The sequence below is a fragment of the Takifugu flavidus genome, chromosome 3, assembly GCF_003711565.1.
Source record: "Takifugu flavidus isolate HTHZ2018 chromosome 3, ASM371156v2, whole genome shotgun sequence".
Classification (NCBI taxonomy): domain Eukaryota; kingdom Metazoa; phylum Chordata; class Actinopteri; order Tetraodontiformes; family Tetraodontidae; genus Takifugu; species Takifugu flavidus.
The window spans coordinates 1664719-1682576 of NC_079522.1; the positions used below are offsets into that span (position 1 = coordinate 1664719).

At 40.3% G+C, this 17858-nt stretch overlaps 1 protein-coding gene and 1 long non-coding RNA gene across 2 annotated transcripts; both read right to left on the reverse strand.

The window, feature by feature from the left end:
- Nucleotides 1–6353: 6353 nt before the first annotated feature.
- On the reverse strand, nucleotides 6354–12317 carry LOC130522618 (uncharacterized). The gene is made up of 22 exons (XM_057027169.1): nucleotides 12187–12317; nucleotides 12035–12099; nucleotides 11735–11907; nucleotides 11454–11656; nucleotides 11289–11353; nucleotides 10982–11154; nucleotides 10696–10903; nucleotides 10560–10595; nucleotides 9785–9813; nucleotides 9485–9657; nucleotides 9204–9406; nucleotides 8889–8953; nucleotides 8589–8761; nucleotides 8308–8510; nucleotides 8143–8207; nucleotides 7843–8015; nucleotides 7562–7764; nucleotides 7397–7461; nucleotides 7096–7268; nucleotides 6819–7020; nucleotides 6654–6718; nucleotides 6354–6526 (listed from the first exon to the last, which is right to left on the reverse strand). Exons 7-20 carry the CDS (start codon nucleotides 10849–10851, stop codon nucleotides 6872–6874), a joined length of 1866 nt encoding a protein of 621 aa, XP_056883149.1. The 5' UTR covers nucleotides 10852–10903; nucleotides 10982–11154; nucleotides 11289–11353; nucleotides 11454–11656; nucleotides 11735–11907; nucleotides 12035–12099; nucleotides 12187–12317; the 3' UTR covers nucleotides 6354–6526; nucleotides 6654–6718; nucleotides 6819–6871.
- A 254-nt stretch (nucleotides 12318–12571) lies between these two features.
- On the reverse strand, nucleotides 12572–14535 carry LOC130522981 (uncharacterized). Its single transcript, XR_008949766.1, has 4 exons — nucleotides 14152–14535; nucleotides 13715–13767; nucleotides 12740–12855; nucleotides 12572–12636 (listed from the first exon to the last, which is right to left on the reverse strand). It is a non-coding gene; the product is annotated as an uncharacterized LOC130522981 (long non-coding RNA).
- Nucleotides 14536–17858: the final 3323 nt, after the last annotated feature.

Here is a 17858-nt window from a genome sequence, read left to right on the forward strand (position 1 = left end):
TTTGTCCATTAATATGTATTAAATAATTCCATATGTATTAAATAATTCCAAATGGTCTGTCCACTTCCTTTCATTGCCAGCCCCCTGGTTGCGCTGCTTCCAGACGTGTATTTTCATATTCAAGCATTTAACCAATCACATTTCAGCCACTATTTGTTGCCAGGGTCAGAGAAATCTGCCTGGAGGCCTTCACAATCAGTTCTGCGGGCCCTGTAGCATAAAAAAAATGTCGATCCAACTGTTGCTTCAACCAATCCGATTTTGAGTTGGCGACCCCAAGGCCTTCTAGCAGGCGTATGAAACGTCAGCGTATTCACACGCTTTGATTGGATAGTCAGAGAGTGTACGAGCCAGAGCTAGCAAACTGCATCTGTAGCGAGTTGCACAAGCAAAGATATTGTTGTGTTGATTTAATAGCGGTTTTGTCAACCCACAATGGCTGAAGTAGATGAAGAAATGGATTTAGTCGTTGATTTACTGTCAAAGCCATTTTCAAGACGGACTTTTCAAGAAAAGCTGGACATCGTTAAGCAAGGTCGGGCAACTCCGAAGCTAGCAAGCCTGTCGCAACCGGGAAAAGGATTTGTCCGCCACTTTCAGTCCACTAACTACGAGCGGTACTCCTGGCTCACAGGCTCCGAGGAACGCTGCAAATTGTATTGCTGGGAGTGCTTGTTATTTGCCACTGATCGACATGGTGTTTGGAGCCACACTGGATTTGTAAATTTGGCTTGCCTAACCAAGGCAGCAACGAGGCATCAAAGCACTGCTGGACACTTACAAGCAACGGTGCTTTCCAAAACTTTTGGGGAAACCAGAGTGGATCTACAGCGGAGCGAGCAAGTGTGCAGGGAAACGGAGCTCCGCAACGAAACGGTGAAGAAAAATAGGGAAATCTTAAAAAGACTGATAGACTGTGTTTGGCGGTGACCATCCCCGTGTCTACTGCTTCTGTTGAACGGACATTCTCAGCCCTAAAGCAAATTAAAACGTATGCCAGAAATACGACAGGAGAGGCTCGACTTTCAGCGTTAGCTTCGATGGCGATAGAAAAGGACTTCTTGATGGAACTGAAACGCACGGATAATCTGCACAACAGAGTCATTGAAATCTTCTTGAGGAAAGAAAGGAGGGTGGATTTTGTGTACAAATAATCAGGATTTTTGGTGAGTAAAATCAAAAATCCTGATTATTATACTAAAATGTAGCACTAAATGCTATATTCCTAAATAATTTAGCATGTTGGGGAGGGTCAGTGTGGGAATTTCCCAGCATGCTTTGTGGCAGTGTGTCTGTGGGTTCAGGTTGGTGTTAACCCGGTTTTTGTTCGTTGTAAATGTTATCTTTTGCAACTTTAAATGTTAGTGTTCTATTTATTGAGTTCTGGTTGTTGATGTATTTAATTACTGTTTGCACTTGCACACCATAAGCCAGGTAATGTGTGTGATTGAAGACCTTCCTTCGTTCATGTGTCTTTAGTTCCATGTTTAATAAAGTGACGCTTTAAGCTTGCAGAGGTCTGTGTCTGAGTTCTTCCCAACCTAAAACCCTAACTCGCCACAATAATATTGCAATTTTATCGGGTTATTTTTGATGATTTTTTTTTTATGTGTGTCGCAGTTGTACCTTTAGTGGAAGTTTTATAGCCATAAAATGGTTATTGAGGGTTGGATTGATTCAGACAGCGCACTACTGAAGGCCTAGGTGTGAAATGCACGGCCCGCCACTGGCTAAAGGTGGTATTGTGCCTAAAGTGGAGCTGTTGTGATTGCACCTTGAGCAACAACAATAAAATGTATAGAATGTGCATATAATGGGATTTGATGCATGGCAGTGCACTGTTGCATCTGTTGGATGTCACACCACTTCGTTCTATGATGTACTGAACTGTAAAATAAAGATTAGCTTGTCATGCGGCAAATTAAAGAGACTGAAAACGTTGCTCCTGTTTTAAAAAGACCACAAAAAAATCTACAAAATAGTAAGGTTCCAGGATTTTAATTATGAATTCTGCTCAGTTTGTATTACTTAACAAGATCTTATAGCACATAGTTCTGTAGGATTACATAAAGACATTTTCATGAATAAGAACATTTTTATTAAAGTATTTAACATGCATACCAAACATTAAAATATACTCAACATTTAATTCTCATTGTATCTTCATTGTGTTTCTATCATATTACTGTTGTGCTAACTACATGGATATTCTAATATGTATGAGAGGCTCAACGAAAATCAACATGTGTCCATGTAGGTTGTTATTCATCCAGGTGATGGTTATCTGCAGCTGATTTCAGTGAGCAACAGGACTTTAAGTTCTTGAAGATGTTTTGTTTCTTCGCCAAAAGGTCTCTTCATCAAACCCCCCCCCAAAAAAAAAACAGCTGACCACCCAGATCATTAGCAGGGCCAAATGGTCATGCTCCAGCCATTTCGGAACTGAATAAGCCGTTTGGAGAGGAGTCAGAATGTCTTCAAGAACCTTACCCAAGTCCAGGCTCACTGAGATCAGCTTTGGATAAGAGAACAGATTTTTAGGCAAAATACAAAATATTTACATATTTTTAAACTATAAATTAGATTTGATTAAATTACATAATATTATAATTAGTCAGTTATTCTCGTAATGTTGCTGGGTGCTGTCAGCAACTGGCATTGAAGTGGAGCACGATTTTATTGGTGGTTTGACAGTAACCACGACAAGATTACCAAACAGAATGCAGTGATGAGACTGATGTTCTGGTTGATTCCATTTGAAGCTGAAAATAGGAAGTAAACCATACATTATTAATATGATTATTTTTTTTATTATGAACAAGACCCCGAGGCACTAATAGTATCAATAGCTCGTACCTATGCCATCCACAGAGATGGAGCTGCCTTCAATGTCAAAGCCAATGACCTTTGAAGATGCATTAATTAAAACACTTGCAATCTCTGTATAATGAGGGACAGATGTCCTGTCAAAGCCGAGTTTTAAGTCATTGATGACTGAGCCTTTTCTGAAGAAAGAGATGAGAAATTACAAGAAAATGTCAGATTGACACTGCTCTTTTTTGGTTGGAACAATATAACTGTTAATAAATTACCTGAATGATGCCACTGTAAATGATCTGTAAGTGGAAAATTTGTCTCTGAAGTAAGGTTCAAGCTGTGAAAAAGAAAAAAGAACTTTGTAGAATTTTGTATTGTATTTGATGCAATCTATACATTCTAAAGGATAGATGGAGCCTTAAATAATTCTTCATTTATTTTATTTGTGAAACTGCAGGTTTTTAGAACGAGATTGAATATTCATTGTTGAAATGTCTTCATTGTTTGACTTTTGACTTGAATCTACTGAAGTAGGCAGGGACATATTTTCACAGCAGCCCCACAAAAGAATATTTTTCATCAGCCACCCCTGATATGATATGTGATGTCATGTCATTCAATAGACTGAAAAACTTGTGTATCCGTAGGGTAGAGGTTGAAATCATGGGAGGAACTGAACCAGTGTGGGTCTTTGGGCCATCAACAAATCAAACCTGGGTCAACAAGGTCCACATTAGGTACAAAATCTGATAAGACATGACTAACAGCAACCTATTTCTAATTATAATAACTGTTTCGACAACTTTTATGATGAATACAAAATACTGCTTATGGATGTTATGGATTCGTGGAAGGAAAACTTTGAGGACCTCCTTAATCCTACCAACATGCCTTCCAGTGAGGAAGCAGGACCTGGGGACAGACTCTCGTATCTCTGGGGCTGAAGTTGCCGAGTTAGTCAAAAAACTCCTCGGTGGCAAGGCCCCAGGGGTGGATGAGATCCGCCCAGAGTTCCTTAAGGATCTGGATGTTGTAGGGCTGTCGTGGTTGACTTGACTCTGCAACATCAGGTGGACATCAGGGACGGTGCCACTGGATTGGCAGACCGGGGTGGTAGTCCCTCTTTTTAAGAAGGGGGACTGGAGGGTGTGTTCCAACTATAGGGGGATCACACTACTCAGCCTCCCTGGTAAGGTCTATTAAGGGGTACTGGAGAGGAGGGTCCGCCGGATAGTCAAACCTCGGATTCAGGAGGAGCAATGTGGTTTTCGTCCTAGGCGTGGAACGGTGGACCAGCTCTACACCCTCAGCAGGGTCTTCGAGGGTGCATGGGAGTTTGCCCAACCAGTCCACATGTGATTTGTGGACTTGGAGAAGGCATTCAATCGTGTTCCTCGGGGGGTCCTGTGGGGGATTCTCCGAGAGTATGGGGTGCCGGGCCCCCTGATACGGGCCGTCCGCTCCCTGTATGATCGGTGTTAGAGTTTGGGCCGCATTGCTGGCAGTAAGTCGACCGCGTTTCGAGAGAGGGTTGGTCTCCGCCAGGGCTGCCCTTTGTCACTGATTCTGTTCATAAGTTATATGGACAGAATTTCTAGGTGCAGCCATCGTGTTGAGGGGGTCTGGTTTGGTGACCTCAGGATCAGGTCTCTGCTCTTTGCAGATGATTTGGTCCTGTTGGCGTCATCGGCCCATGACCTCCAACGATCAGTGGATCGGTTTGCCGCCGCATGTGAAGCGGCTGGGATGAGAATCAGCACCTCCAAATCCGAGGCCATGGTTCTCAACCGGAAAAAGGTGGAGTGCCTTCTCCGGGTCAAGGAGGAGATCCTGCCCCAAGTGGAGGAGTTCAAGCACCTTGGGGTCTTGTTCACGAGTGAGGGAAGAATGGAGCGGGAGATCAACAGGCGGATCAGTGCAGCACCCGCAGTAATGCGGACTCTGCACCAGTCCGTAGAGGTGAAGAGGGAACTGAGCCGAAAGGCAAAGCTCTCGATTTACCAGTCGATCTTTGTTCCTACCCTCACCTATGGTCATGAGCTTTGGGTAATGACCGAAAGAACAAGATCACGGGTACAAGCGGCCGAAATGAGCTTCCTCCATAGGGTGGCTGGGCCCTCCCTTAGAGATAGGGTGAGAAGCTCTGCCATCCGGGAGAAGCTCGGAGTAGAGTCGCTGCTCCTCCGCGTTGAGAGGAGCCAGATGAGGTGGCTTGGGCATCAAGTTAGGATGCCCCCTGGACGCCTCCCTGGTGAGGTGTTCAGGGCATGTCCCTCCGGTAGGAGACCCCCGGGAAGACCCAGGACACGTTGGAGAGACTATGTCTCTCGGCTGGTCTGGGAATGCCTGGGGATCCCCCCGAACGAGCTGGAAGAAGTAGCTGGGGAGAGGGAAGTCTCGGCCTCTCTGCTTAGGCTGCTGCCCCCACGACCCGACCCGGATAAGTGGTAGAGGGAAGATGGATGGATGCATGGATGCATGGATGCTTATGGTACATAGTAAATACTAAGGCAATACATACCTGACTTTTTATCATCAAAGCTCGATTTGTAAAAGATGCAGAGGATGTATTTGTCAGCTCAATTGTAAATGTGTTGAGACGTGATCTAAAAGACACATTTATTATCTTCTGTCTTGTGCCAGAAGATAGGATGATTGGAGTGGCAATAGGAGCAACGGTCGAATTATCCCAAGATAGTGGACTTGCTAACGAAGAGGAAGAAAATCAGTGAAAAAAGTGACCACACTGAGAAAAGCTGCAGTGAAGTATGAAGTTGACTTACATATAATGTGGATCAGAGAGGAATTAAATTTTACGCTGTAACTGTTACTACTGTTTGCAGCGGCCACTAAAGTTTGAACAATTGCTTCATTCCGTGGAAGGTCATCTTTTGGAATAGTATTATTGAACACAACTCCAAAGATAACTTGAGTGGTGTTGTCTCCTTCAGCTGGACTGTTGTAAATCAGAAATGAAGAGTGGAAAAATGTAGCTGCAATTCTGTTATTGTTCTTGTGACACTGTCAACACTGCGACATACCAACAATGGTATTAAAATATCACAACAGTGGGTTTACCTGAATCCTCTTACTATGCAATGGAAAACTTGTCCGGGATACCTTCCACGAAATATTTGGATACACTAGAAAAGAAAAGCAGCATTTAACAGAAATATCATGAAAATAAAGATGAATAAGTAATGATATAAGACTTTATGTTGCATTGCATTGGAGTGTGGCACCTTACAGTTTTCAGGACTCGTTTTTCAAGGTCTTTATATGCAGGGGTGTCAGTGTTGTTCAGGTCACTCTTAAAAGCTTCTTCAGGCAAATGGACTAATAGCATGTAACAAGGCTGAGAGGCAACATCGACTGGAGGGGTTGCTGATGTTGACATTACAGCAGGTGTTGACATTACAGGTGTTGTTGTATTTGTTGAATATGAAGAAACTGGACTTGCTGTTATCAGATGGGATGATTAAATGCAGACAACAATCCTTCACAGCAATTAGAATTTAAGTGTTGAGTTTACTTACAGATCAGCTGGACTGATGTTGCTCTCAGATTAACGCTGTAGTTGCTGTTGCTGTTAGCAGCATCCATTAAAGTTTGAACCAGTGTTTCATTCTGTGGCAGCTGAGCTTTAGAAATCGTGTTGTTGAACGCAACCCCAAAAACAACTTGAGTTGTGCTGTCTCCCTCAGCAGGACTGTTGTGAATCGGAAAGGAAAACATGGACCAATAATTGAAAATGTAAAATTTATTTTGCCATGATTGTGATACTATGAACACAAGAACATATCAAATGGTATACAAATAAAAAAAAATGTGAGTACCTGAATTCTTTCACAAAGCATCGAACAACCTGACCAGGAAACTTTCCACCAAATATCTCATCACACTGTTACAGCAAAGCAACATTTAGTTGATATATAGCTCAGGACAAGTGGGTCAACAAAGTTAAAGTTTACAATTCCATAAAGGACAACATGATAACTTACAGTCTTCAGGACTCGTTTTTCAAGATCTTTATATGCAGGGGTATCCGGGTTGTTCAGGTCATTCTTAAAAGCTTCTTCAGGTAAATGCACTGATAGCACGTATGTGGGCTCAGAGGAACATAGTCTGTTGTCGGAGGGGTTGCTGATGTTGACATTACAGCAGGTGTTGTTGTATTTGTTGAATATGAAGAAACTGGACTTGCTGTTAAAAAATGGATAATTCAAATGAGGACAAAAATTCTTCAGAGCAATTAGAATTAAGTGTGAGTTTACTTACAGATCAGCTGGACTGATGTTGCTCTCAGATTAACGCTGTAGTTGCTGTTGCTGTTAGCAGCATCCACTAAAGTTTGAACCAGTGTTTCATTCTGTGGCAGCTGAGCTTTAGAAATCGTGTTGTTGAACGCAACCCCAAAAACAACTTGAGTTGCGCTGTCTCCTTCAGCAGGACTGTTGTGTGAATCGGAAAGGAAAACATGGACCAATAATTGAAAATGTAAAATTTTTTTGCCATGATTGTGATACTATGAACACAAGGACATATCAAATGGTATACAAATTAAAAAAAATGTGAGTACCTGAATTCTTTCACAAAGCATCGAACAACCTGACCAGGAAACTTTCCGCCAAATATCTCATCACACTGTTACAGCAAAGCAACATTTAGTTGATATATGGCTCAGGACAAGTGGATCAACAAAGTTAAAGTTTACAATTCCATAAAGGACAACATGATAACTTACAGTCTTCAGGACTCGTTTTTCAAGATCTTTATATGCAGGGGTATCCGGGTTGTTCAGGTCATTCTTAAAAGCTTCTTCAGGCAAATGCACTGATAGCACGTATGTGGGCTCAGAGGAAACATAGTCTGTTGTCGGAGGGGTTGCTGATGTTGACATTACAGCAGGTGTTGTTGTATTTGTTGAATATGAAGAAACTGGACTTGCTGTTAAAAAATGGGATAATTCAAATGAGGACAACAATTCTTCAGAGCAATTAGAATTTAAGTGTTGAGTTTACTTACAGATCAGCTGGACTGATGTTGCTCTCAGATTAACGCTGTAGTTGCTGTTGCTGTTAGCAGCATCCACTAAAGTTTGAACCAGTGTTTCATTCTGTGGCAGCTGAGCTTTAGAAATCGTGTTGTTGAACGCAACCCCAAAAACAACTCGAGTTGCGCTGTCTCCTTCAGCAGGACTGTTGTGAATCGGAAAGGAAAACATGGACCAATAATTGAAAATGTAAAATTTTTTTTGCCATGATTGTGATACTATGAACACAAGGACATATCAAATGGTATACAAATAAAAAAATATGTGAGTACCTGAATTCTTTCACAAAGCATCGAACAACCTGACCAGGAAACTTTCCACCAAATATCTCATCACACTGTTACAGCAAAGCAACATTTAGTTGATATATGGCTCAGGACAAGTGGATCAACAAAGTTAAAGTTTACAATTCCATAAAGGACAACATGATAACTTACAGTCTTCAGGACTCGTTTTTCAAGATCTTTATATGCAGGGGTGTCGGGGTTGTTCAGGTCATTCTTAAAAGCTTCTTCAGGCAAATGCACTGATAGCACGTATGTGGGCTCAGAGGAAACATAGTCTGTTGTCGGAGGGGTTGCTGATGTTGACATTACAGCAGGTGTTGTTGTATTTGTTGAATATGAAGAAACTGGACTTGCTGTTAAAAAATGGGATAATTCAAATGAGGACAACAATTCTTCAGAGCAATTAGAATGAAAGTGCTGGGTTTACTTACAGATCAGCTGGACTGATGTTGCTCTCAGATTAACGCTGTAGTTGCAGTTGCTGTTAGCAGCATCCACTAAAGTTTGAACCAGTGTTTCATTCTGTGGCAGCTGAGCTTTAGAAATCGTGTTGTTGAACGCAACCCCAAAAACAACTTGAGTTGCGCTGTCTCCTTCAGCAGGACTGTTGTGAATTGGAAAGGAAAACATGGACCAATAATTGAAAATGTAAAATTTATTTTGCCATGATTGTGATACTATGAACACAAGGACATATCAAATGGTATACAAATAAAGTAAACTGTGAGTACCTGAATTCTTTTACAAAGCAACGAACAACCTGACCAGGAAACTTTCCGCCAAATATCTCATCACACTGTAAAAATTTTTTTGCCATGATTGTGATACTATGAACACAAGGACATATCAAATGGTATACAAATAAAGTAAACTGTGAGTACCTGAATTCTTTCACAAAGCAACGAACAACCTGACCAGGAAACTTTCCGCCAAATATCTCATCACACTGTTACAGCAAAGCAACATTTAGTTGATATATGGCTCAGGACAAGTGGATCAACAAAGTTAAAGTTTACAATTCCATAAAGGACAACATGATAACTTACAGTCTTCAGGACTCGTTTTTCAAGATCTTTATATGCAGGGGTATCCGGGTTGTTCAGGTCATTCTTAAAAGCTTCTTCAGGCAAATGCACTGATAGCACGTATGTGGGCTCAGAGGAAACATAGTCTGTTGTCGGAGGGGTTGCTGATGTTGACATTACAGCAGGTGTTGTTGTATTTGTTGAATATGAAGAAACTGGACTTGCTGTTAAAAAATGGGATAATTCAAATGAGGACAACAATTCTTCAGAGCAATTAGAATGAAAGTGCTGGGTTTACTTACAGATCAGCTGGACTGATGTTGCTCTCAGATTAACGCTGTAGTTGCTGTTGCTGTTAGCAGCATCCACTAAAGTTTGAACCAGTGTTTCATTCTGTGGCAGCTGAGCTTTAGAAATCGTGTTGTTGAACGCAACCCCAAAAACAACTTGAGTTGCGCAGTCTCCTTCAGCAGAACTGTTGTGAATTGGAAAGGAAAACATGGACCAATAATTGAAAATGTAAAAATTTTTTTGCCATGATTGTGATACTATGAACACAAGGACATATCAAATGGTATACAAATAAAGTAAACTGTGAGTACCTGAATTCTTTTACAAAGCAACGAACAACCTGACCAGGAAACTTTCCGCCAATATCTCATCACACTGTTACAGCAAAGCAACATTTAGTTGATATATGGCTCTGGACAAATGAATCAACAAAGTTAAAGTTTACAATTCCATAAAGGACAACATGATAACTTACAGTCTTCAGGACTCGTTTTTCAAGATCTTTATATGCAGGGGTATCCGGGTTGTTCAGGTCATTCTTAAAAGCTTCTTCAGGCAAATGCACTGATAGCACGTATGTGGGCTCAGAGGAAACATAGTCTGTTGTCGGAGGGGTTGCTGATGTTGACATTACAGCAGGTGTTGTTGTATTTGTTGAATATGAAGAAACTGGACTTGCTGTTAAAAAATGGGATGATTTAAATGAAGACAACAATCCTTCACAGCAATTAGAATTTAAGTGTTGTTTACTTACAGATCAGCTGGACTGATGTTGCTCTCAGATTAACGCTGTAGTTGCAGTTGCTGTTAGCAGCATCCACTAAAGTTTGAACCAGTGTTTCATTCTGTGGCAGCTGAGCTTTAGAAATCGTGTTGTTGAAGAACGCAACCCCAAAAACAACTTGAGTTGTGCTGTCTCCCTCAGCAGGACTGTTGAGAATCGGAAAGGAAAACATGGACCAATAATTGAAAATGTAAAATTTATTTTGCCATGATTGTGATACTATCAACACAAGAACATATCAAATGGTATACAAATAAAGTAAATTGTGAGTACCTGAATTCTTTCACAAAGCATCGAACAACCTGACCAGGAAACTTTCCGCCAAATATCTCATCACACTGTTACAGCAAAGCAACATTTAGTTGATATATGGCTCAGGACAAATGAATCAACAAAGTTAAAGTTTACGATTCCATAAAGGACAACACGATAACTTACAGTCTTCAGGACTCGTTTTTCAAGATCTTTATATGCAGGGGTATCCGGGTTGTTCAGGTCATTCTTAAAAGCTTCTTCAGGCAAATGCACTGATAGCACGTATGTGGGCTCAGAGGAAACATAGTCTGTTGTCGGAGGGGTTGCTGATGTTGACATTACATTACAGCAGGTGTTGTTGTATTTGTTGAATATGAAGAAACTGGACTTGCTGTTAAAAAATGGGATGATTTAAATGAAGACAACAATCCTTCAGAGCAATTAGAATTTAAGTGTTGAGTTTACTTACAGATCAGCTGGACTGATGTTGCTCTCAGATTAACGCTGTAGTTGCTGTTGCTGTTAGCAGCATCCATTAAAGTTTGAACCAGTGTTTCATTCTGTGGCAGCTGAGCTTTAGAAATCGTGTTGTTGAACGCAACCCCAAAAACAACTTGAGTTGTGCTGTCTCCCTCAGCAGGACTGTTGGAAGTCAACAAATGAAAATATGAAATATCCACATGAAATGTTGCAACAATATTGTTGCTGTGATACAGAACACTTTCAACATGTCAATTAACCAAATATTCTATGAATAGAAAGTAAATTGTGAGTACCTGAATTCTTTCACAAAGCATCGAACAACCTGACCAGGAAACTTTCCACCAAATATCTCATCACACTGTTACAGCAAAGCAACATTTAGTTGATATATGGCTCAGGACAAATGGATCAACAAATTTAAAGTTTACTATTCCATAAAGGACAACATGATAACTTACAGTCTTCAGGACTCGTTTTTCAAGATCTTTATATGCAGGGGTGTCGGGGCAGTCCAGGTCATTCTTAAAAGCTTCTTCAGGCAAATGCACTGATAGCACGTATGTGGGCTCAGAGGAAACATAGTCTGTTCTTGGAGGGGTTGCTGATGTTGACATTACAGCAGGTGTTGTTGTATTTGTTGAATATGAAGAAACTGGACTTGCTGTTAAAAAATGGGATGATTCAAATGAATACAACAATCCTTCAGAGCAATTAGAATGAAAGTGCTGGGTTTACTTACAGATCAGCTGGACTGATGTTGCTCTCAGATTAACGCTGTAGTTGCTGTTGCTGTTAGCAGCATCCACTAAAGTTTGAACCAGTGTTTCATTCTGTGGCAGCTCATCTTTCGAAATTGTGTTGTTGAACGCAACCCCAAAAACAACTTGAGTTGCGCTGTCTCCATCAGCAGGACTGTTGGGAATTGGAAAGGAAAAAATGGACCAATAATTGAAAATGTAAAATTTATTTTGCCATGATTGTGATACTATCAACACAAGAACATATCAAATGGTATACAAATAAAGTAAATTGTGAGTACCTGAATTCTTTCACAAAGCATCGAACAACCTGACCAGGAAACTTTCCGCCAAATATCTCATCACACTGTTACAGCAAAGCAACATTTAGTTGATATATTGCTCAGGACAAGTTAAAGTTTACTATTCCATAAAGGACAACATGAAAACTTACAGTCTTAATGACTCGTTTTTCAAGGTCTTTCTTTGCAGGGGTCCCAGGGTTATTGAGGTCATTCTTAAAGACTTCTTTAGCCAATAGCACTGACAGAATGTAACTGTGTTGGGATGCACCATAACCTGCTGCTGGAGAGGTAGCAGATGATGTCTTTGTTGAATAAGAAATTGGACTTGCTCATAAAAGTTGGGACAATTCACTAAACACAATTGTTAATAGCAATTCGAATGAAAGTGTTGACTTTACTTACAAATAGCGTGAGTTATGCTGTCTCTTTCAGCAGGACTGTTGTGAATTAAAAAAAGGAGAATGAAAATTTAGCAATAATTCTGTTCTTATGACTGTGTCACTGAACACAAAAATATACCAAGGATGGGTTTACCTGAAGTCTTTTGGAAAGCATCGAACAGGCTGACCATGAAGCCTTCCTGTAGAGATCTTGTCACGCTATTTCAGCAAAGCGAAATTTATTTGGTATGTGGTTCATTTCAAGATATAAATAAATAAAATGGAATGTTATTTTAAGCCATAACCAAATGTGATAACTTACAGTCTTCGGGGCTTGTTTAAGATCTTTATATGCAGGGGTGTCCGGGTTGTTCAGGTCATTCTTCAAGACTTCTCCAGACAAATGCACTGATAGCACATGACTGCGTGGAGACGGTGCTGTGGTTGCAGGATAGTTTAGACAATGGGAGCTTCTCAAGTAGTTTTTAAGAGAGAGGATATTGCTGTAGCAGACAGAATTGTTTCTGCTGCAACAGCTGTTGACATCCAAGTTATTGCACCTCTGGTCACTTGTCTTTTTGAAGATGTAACCTATTTTTATAAAGATGGTTTTGTAGTTTCACATAAGGTTGGAGCTCATACTGATGCTTTATTGTTGATGTTGAAGCAGATGTTGTGTCTCTGGATTTTATCAACTGCAGAGAGGAGGTCTTTTTTCCTCTTTTTTGAGGCGCTGCTGGTGCATCATTTTTTATGGGACACTGTTCTGAGATTTTGGATTAAATTGGGGCTGGTATTGGTGCTACTTTTCCTGATGTGAAAGCAGCTGTGGTTGTCCCTATGAGTAGTGTTCAAGGCAGAGATGTGTTACTCTTATTTTCTTCTCTTTGTTTCTTGTGTAGCATTTTGGAAGGAAGATGTTGATCCCCCATATGAATGCCTAGGGTTCCTGTGGTCAAATCTTAAATAACTACTGTCAAAATTAAAAATGACTGTTGAACAAAAAATATACCACATTTCAGAAATAGAGCTTACTTTTCTATCCTCTTGTATTCTTTATTTATTAAATCATAGGTTTGGTATTGTTTTTAAATTGAAGATTTATACTTGAATCAATTAAGAAATCATAGTCAGTTCCCAGCACAACTAATATGTATATTTCTCTCTGAATCATTTGGTCGAGTGTATCATTTTGTAATCCAAATAATTTAGTTTCATATTATAATAATATGAAACTAGATTATTTGTGTGGTGTGTGTGTGTGTGTGAATTTCTCATTTTGTTTATGTTGACTTACCTAATATAATTAGTAAAATTGTTGTGATTTGTCCAACACTTTTCATCATCATCCTATCAAGACATGGAAACACAAGTCATTTACACTCACAACATATTACAATTGCTAACAGCAAACCATTTTTTTTTAAATTTTACAAATGATTACTTTTTTTTTTACAGTTTTGAAATGTATTCACCATTCCTCTTCCACTGCCACCTATTCCTAATCATAGTTGCAGGGGAGCACTGAAAGCATCTCATCTCATCTCATCTCATCACATTTTATTTTTATTTTCTGTTTTGTCACAAAAAACAGACAGATGCTGTTGCTTATCTTACAATCAACAGATTAATTTTGGACAATAGTTTAACTAATTTGCTAATTCTCTTTAAACATCTTTATAAAGGAAAACAAAGACAATGTAAATGTATAAAGAAAAACTTGCTTGTACTTACCCAAAATGAAACTACAAGAGATTAATTGTTTTATTAAACTTCCTCCCTGTTTTTGATTCTGATGTCCACAACTTCTCTTTACTTACTGAGACCCAATGGGGCCACTGATGGTTAGATGCACTTTTAAATGAAGAAAAGTGTAGGGGTGTGACATATGTTTTACGTCAGGCATTTACTAAAAAATGTTGTTTCATCTTGAGAAATTGATTTACCTTCTTACACAAAGGGTTCCCACTCCCTCTTTCTATTGTTTGTGAAAGACTCCCATGGGCGTTGCTTTGTACAATGTCTTCAATTAGTATATCTAATGACTGTCAATAATTAAGTAAGAACATTTTAATGAACAAACATCATTAGGTATTGTTAAATGACGCACGTTTGGTAAAAGGTGTGCGTGCGTGCGTGCGTGCGTGCGTGCGTGCGTGCGTGCGTGCGTGCGTGCGTGCGTGCGTGCGTGCGTGCACTTCACTTTTGTGCCTTGTCAGAGTGGAATTTCATGCATTCTTCATGGTATTGATGGCACATCAATACGTGCTGTAGCAAGAAGGTTTGCTGTGTCTCCCAGCACAGTCTCAAGAGCATGGAGGAGATTCCTGGAGACAGATAGTTACTCCAGGAGAGCTGGACAGGGCCGTAGAAGATCCTTAAACCCTCAGCAGGATCGGTATCTGCTCCTTTGTGCAAGGAGGAACAGGATGAGCACTGCCAGAGCCCTACAAAATGACCTCCAGCAGGCCAGTGGTGTGAATGTTTCTGACCAAACAATCAGTAACAGGCTCCATGAGGGTGGGCCGAGGGCCTGACGTCCTGTAGTGGGCCCTGTGCTCACTGCCCAGCACCGTAGAGCTCGATTAGCATTTGCCATAGACCACCAGAATTGGCAAGTACACCACTGGCGCCCTGTGCTCTTCACCGATAAGAGCAGGTGTAACCTGAGCACATGTGACAGATGTGAAAGGGTCTGGAGATACCGTGGAGAATGTTATGCTGCCTGCAACATCATTTAGCATGACCGGTTTGGTGGTGGGTCAGTGATGGTCTGGGGAGGCATATCCCTGGAAGGACACACAGACCTCTACACGTTAGATAATGGCACCCTGACTGCTATTAGGTATCGGGATGAACTCCTTGGACCCATTGTCAGAACCTATGCTGGTGCAGTGGGACCTGGGTTCCTCCTGGTCCGCGACAATGCCCAACCTCATGTGGCTAGAGTATGTAGGCAGTTCCTGGAGGACTGACTGGCCACCACGTTCACCTGACCTAATAGAACACTTCTGGGACATTAGGTTTAGGAGATCCCCCAGGACACCATTCATTGTCTCATTAGGGGCATGCCCCGACATTGTCAGGCATGCGTACAAGCACATGGGGGCCACACAAACTACTGAGAATCATTTTGAGTTGCTACAATGATATTTTGGCAAAATGGACCAGTCTGCTGCATCATTGTTCACCTTCACCTTCATTTTTGGGGTGTCTTTGATTCCCCCCCCCCCCCCCCCCCCACCCATAGGGTGATCATTTTCATTTCTGTCAAATTATGTGGCATCATTTTGTTACTAATACATAACCTACTTTTTATCAGGAAAGATATTCAAGATAATTTTTCCCCCCTTTTAGATCAAAGTGTTCCTCTAAGGAACACTTCGAAAACACATCAGATGTATTAGTAACAAAATGATATATTATGGCAACAACCAATCAGCTAAGTACAGAAATGACAGTTGTTGAAAAAATAGCATTTATTGTTTTGTACTCACCTGAAAGTGAGGAAATGAGAGGGGTTGTGTAACTCATTATATTGGGGTGTATGCTCAGTCCAAGGGATTATCAGGTCTGCAGTCTGCCCCCTAGATCTGCAAATCATAACAATCATTGATTAATGAATATAATGGCCAATCAAGGCACCTCCGTCTTCAATTAAAGATAAAAGTCTTTGCTACTCTTGGCCAAGATTAAATTTAACTAAATTTGACATAAGATAAGATAATATACGATAAGATCAGTCTCTTTATTGTCATTCTAAAACAACAAAACAGCAGTTGTACAATTACAAATTTGTAGATAAAAGATATGTGCAATTGGCAGAGCGCAATAAGGTGTGTTGGCAAATTCAGTTCCAGTTTTCAACGTACTGCTCTTGTGCAGAGATGTGCACTGCAGTCCTGATTGTTTTGTGAAGTCGTGTGCGTGTGTATATCAGTGTCTATTCAGAATGTTGATGGCTTTAATGAAGAACCTGTTCCTCAGTCTTGTGGTGTTGGAATGTAGTGATCTGTATTCTGCCTGAGGGAAGAAGTTCCACTCCCATTATTTCAAAAGGCTCTGTGTGCTTCAGCTGCCTTGGTTTCATTTTGGGCCAATTGGAACATGTTTAGGCCTGATGGGTTACCCTTAACCTAACCCTAACCATTTTAACAGGAAAGGAAGAGGACAACTTAGTCAAAATTTGGCTCATTAATTCCATTCCTGTTAGGACCACTGAAAGACATTGTAAAGCCTACTCCAAACAGAAGCAATCTTGTCACAGTCAATACCATTTCTTCTAATGTCAGATCTCTTATCTACAAGAGATTTGAGTTTATAAAACGCAAACTTTAAGGAACATGCAGAAGGATTGATGGGTGATGAGGTTGACAGAGCAGGATTGGCCATATTGTAACTGGACCTAGAAATTTGTGATTTTTCATGTCAGATCTCTTATTTAAGACTTTAATCATTAATTATTTTATAACTTCTGACAGGCTTAACTGCATACTTCTTGCCAAGACAAGGCTTAATGCAACTCCCCCTAACTTTTTATCTCACGAGGGACAGTGGGGTTGCTGCTATATTCTCTGATCATACATCATGCAAAAATATCTTCTTTGGTGGTTATTCTATGTTTGAGGGTTTAGCTTTTGTTTTAAAATTAGCATATCCTTGTCTAGTAACCACAGCTTTTCATCTAAAGCTTAGAAAGCTTAGAAATGGTTCTGTAGAAGTATTTGCTGAATTTGCTCCTTAAAGCTCTTTTGAGTATAATTCTATCCATATGATGTGATTTCAAGATTGATATAGATCCATTTTAACCGGTCAGTGACTTTCTGTAGGTTAAAAGTACCATGGAGGAATGAAGCAAAGCCTGCTGGGCTAGTTCATGCCGACAACCTAGCTAATCCATCGCACACCTATTGAGACAGAGCCTGAAGCCAAAATTGCTTCTGCTAAATCAGTGCTCTGCTTCTTTTGCAAATAATTGCGTGCAGTAAAATTTTTCAGTATATTCACTATATTTCACTATATTTCAGTCCAGAGTTGCCTGACTGAAATATAGATAAAAGCACTACAACAAACCTAACTTCAGTCTGAGTGCAAATGGCACAAAACTGCAAGATGACTATATAAGCATATATAGTCATATATCAGCATATATAACACTAAAAATAAGAATATCTAGGCACTAGTTTCTCTGATTATTACTGAAAGTTGTAATAATGTCAAGATTCTGTTTGAGCAATACCTCCTGAGCTTTACTCCTTAAAAAATGCAACAATGCTGGTTATATTGCTCAAAGTTGCCAAACTTAGAAACACTATTTTAGCTTCTTTGTGCAACTCAATACTATCCTACTCCACAGTTCCATACGATCTAACTTTCCCCAATTTGAGACCTATGCAACGCCATGAACTCCAAATGTGGTACAACAGTGAAGCTCTAGAAAT

Coding starts and splice junctions, on each gene's coding strand:
- LOC130522618 (XM_057027169.1), bottom strand. CDS start 10,851: ATGTCAACATCAGCAACCCCTCCGACAACAGACTATGTTTCCTCTGAG. Junction 9,658..9,784: donor TGCTTTGTAAAAGAATTCAG/GTACTCACAGTT, acceptor AATTCACAACAG/TTCTGCTGAAGGAGACTGCG. Junction 8,208..8,307: donor AAAAACGAGTCCTGAAGACT/GTAAGTTATCAT, acceptor TTGCTGTAACAG/TGTGATGAGATATTTGGTGG.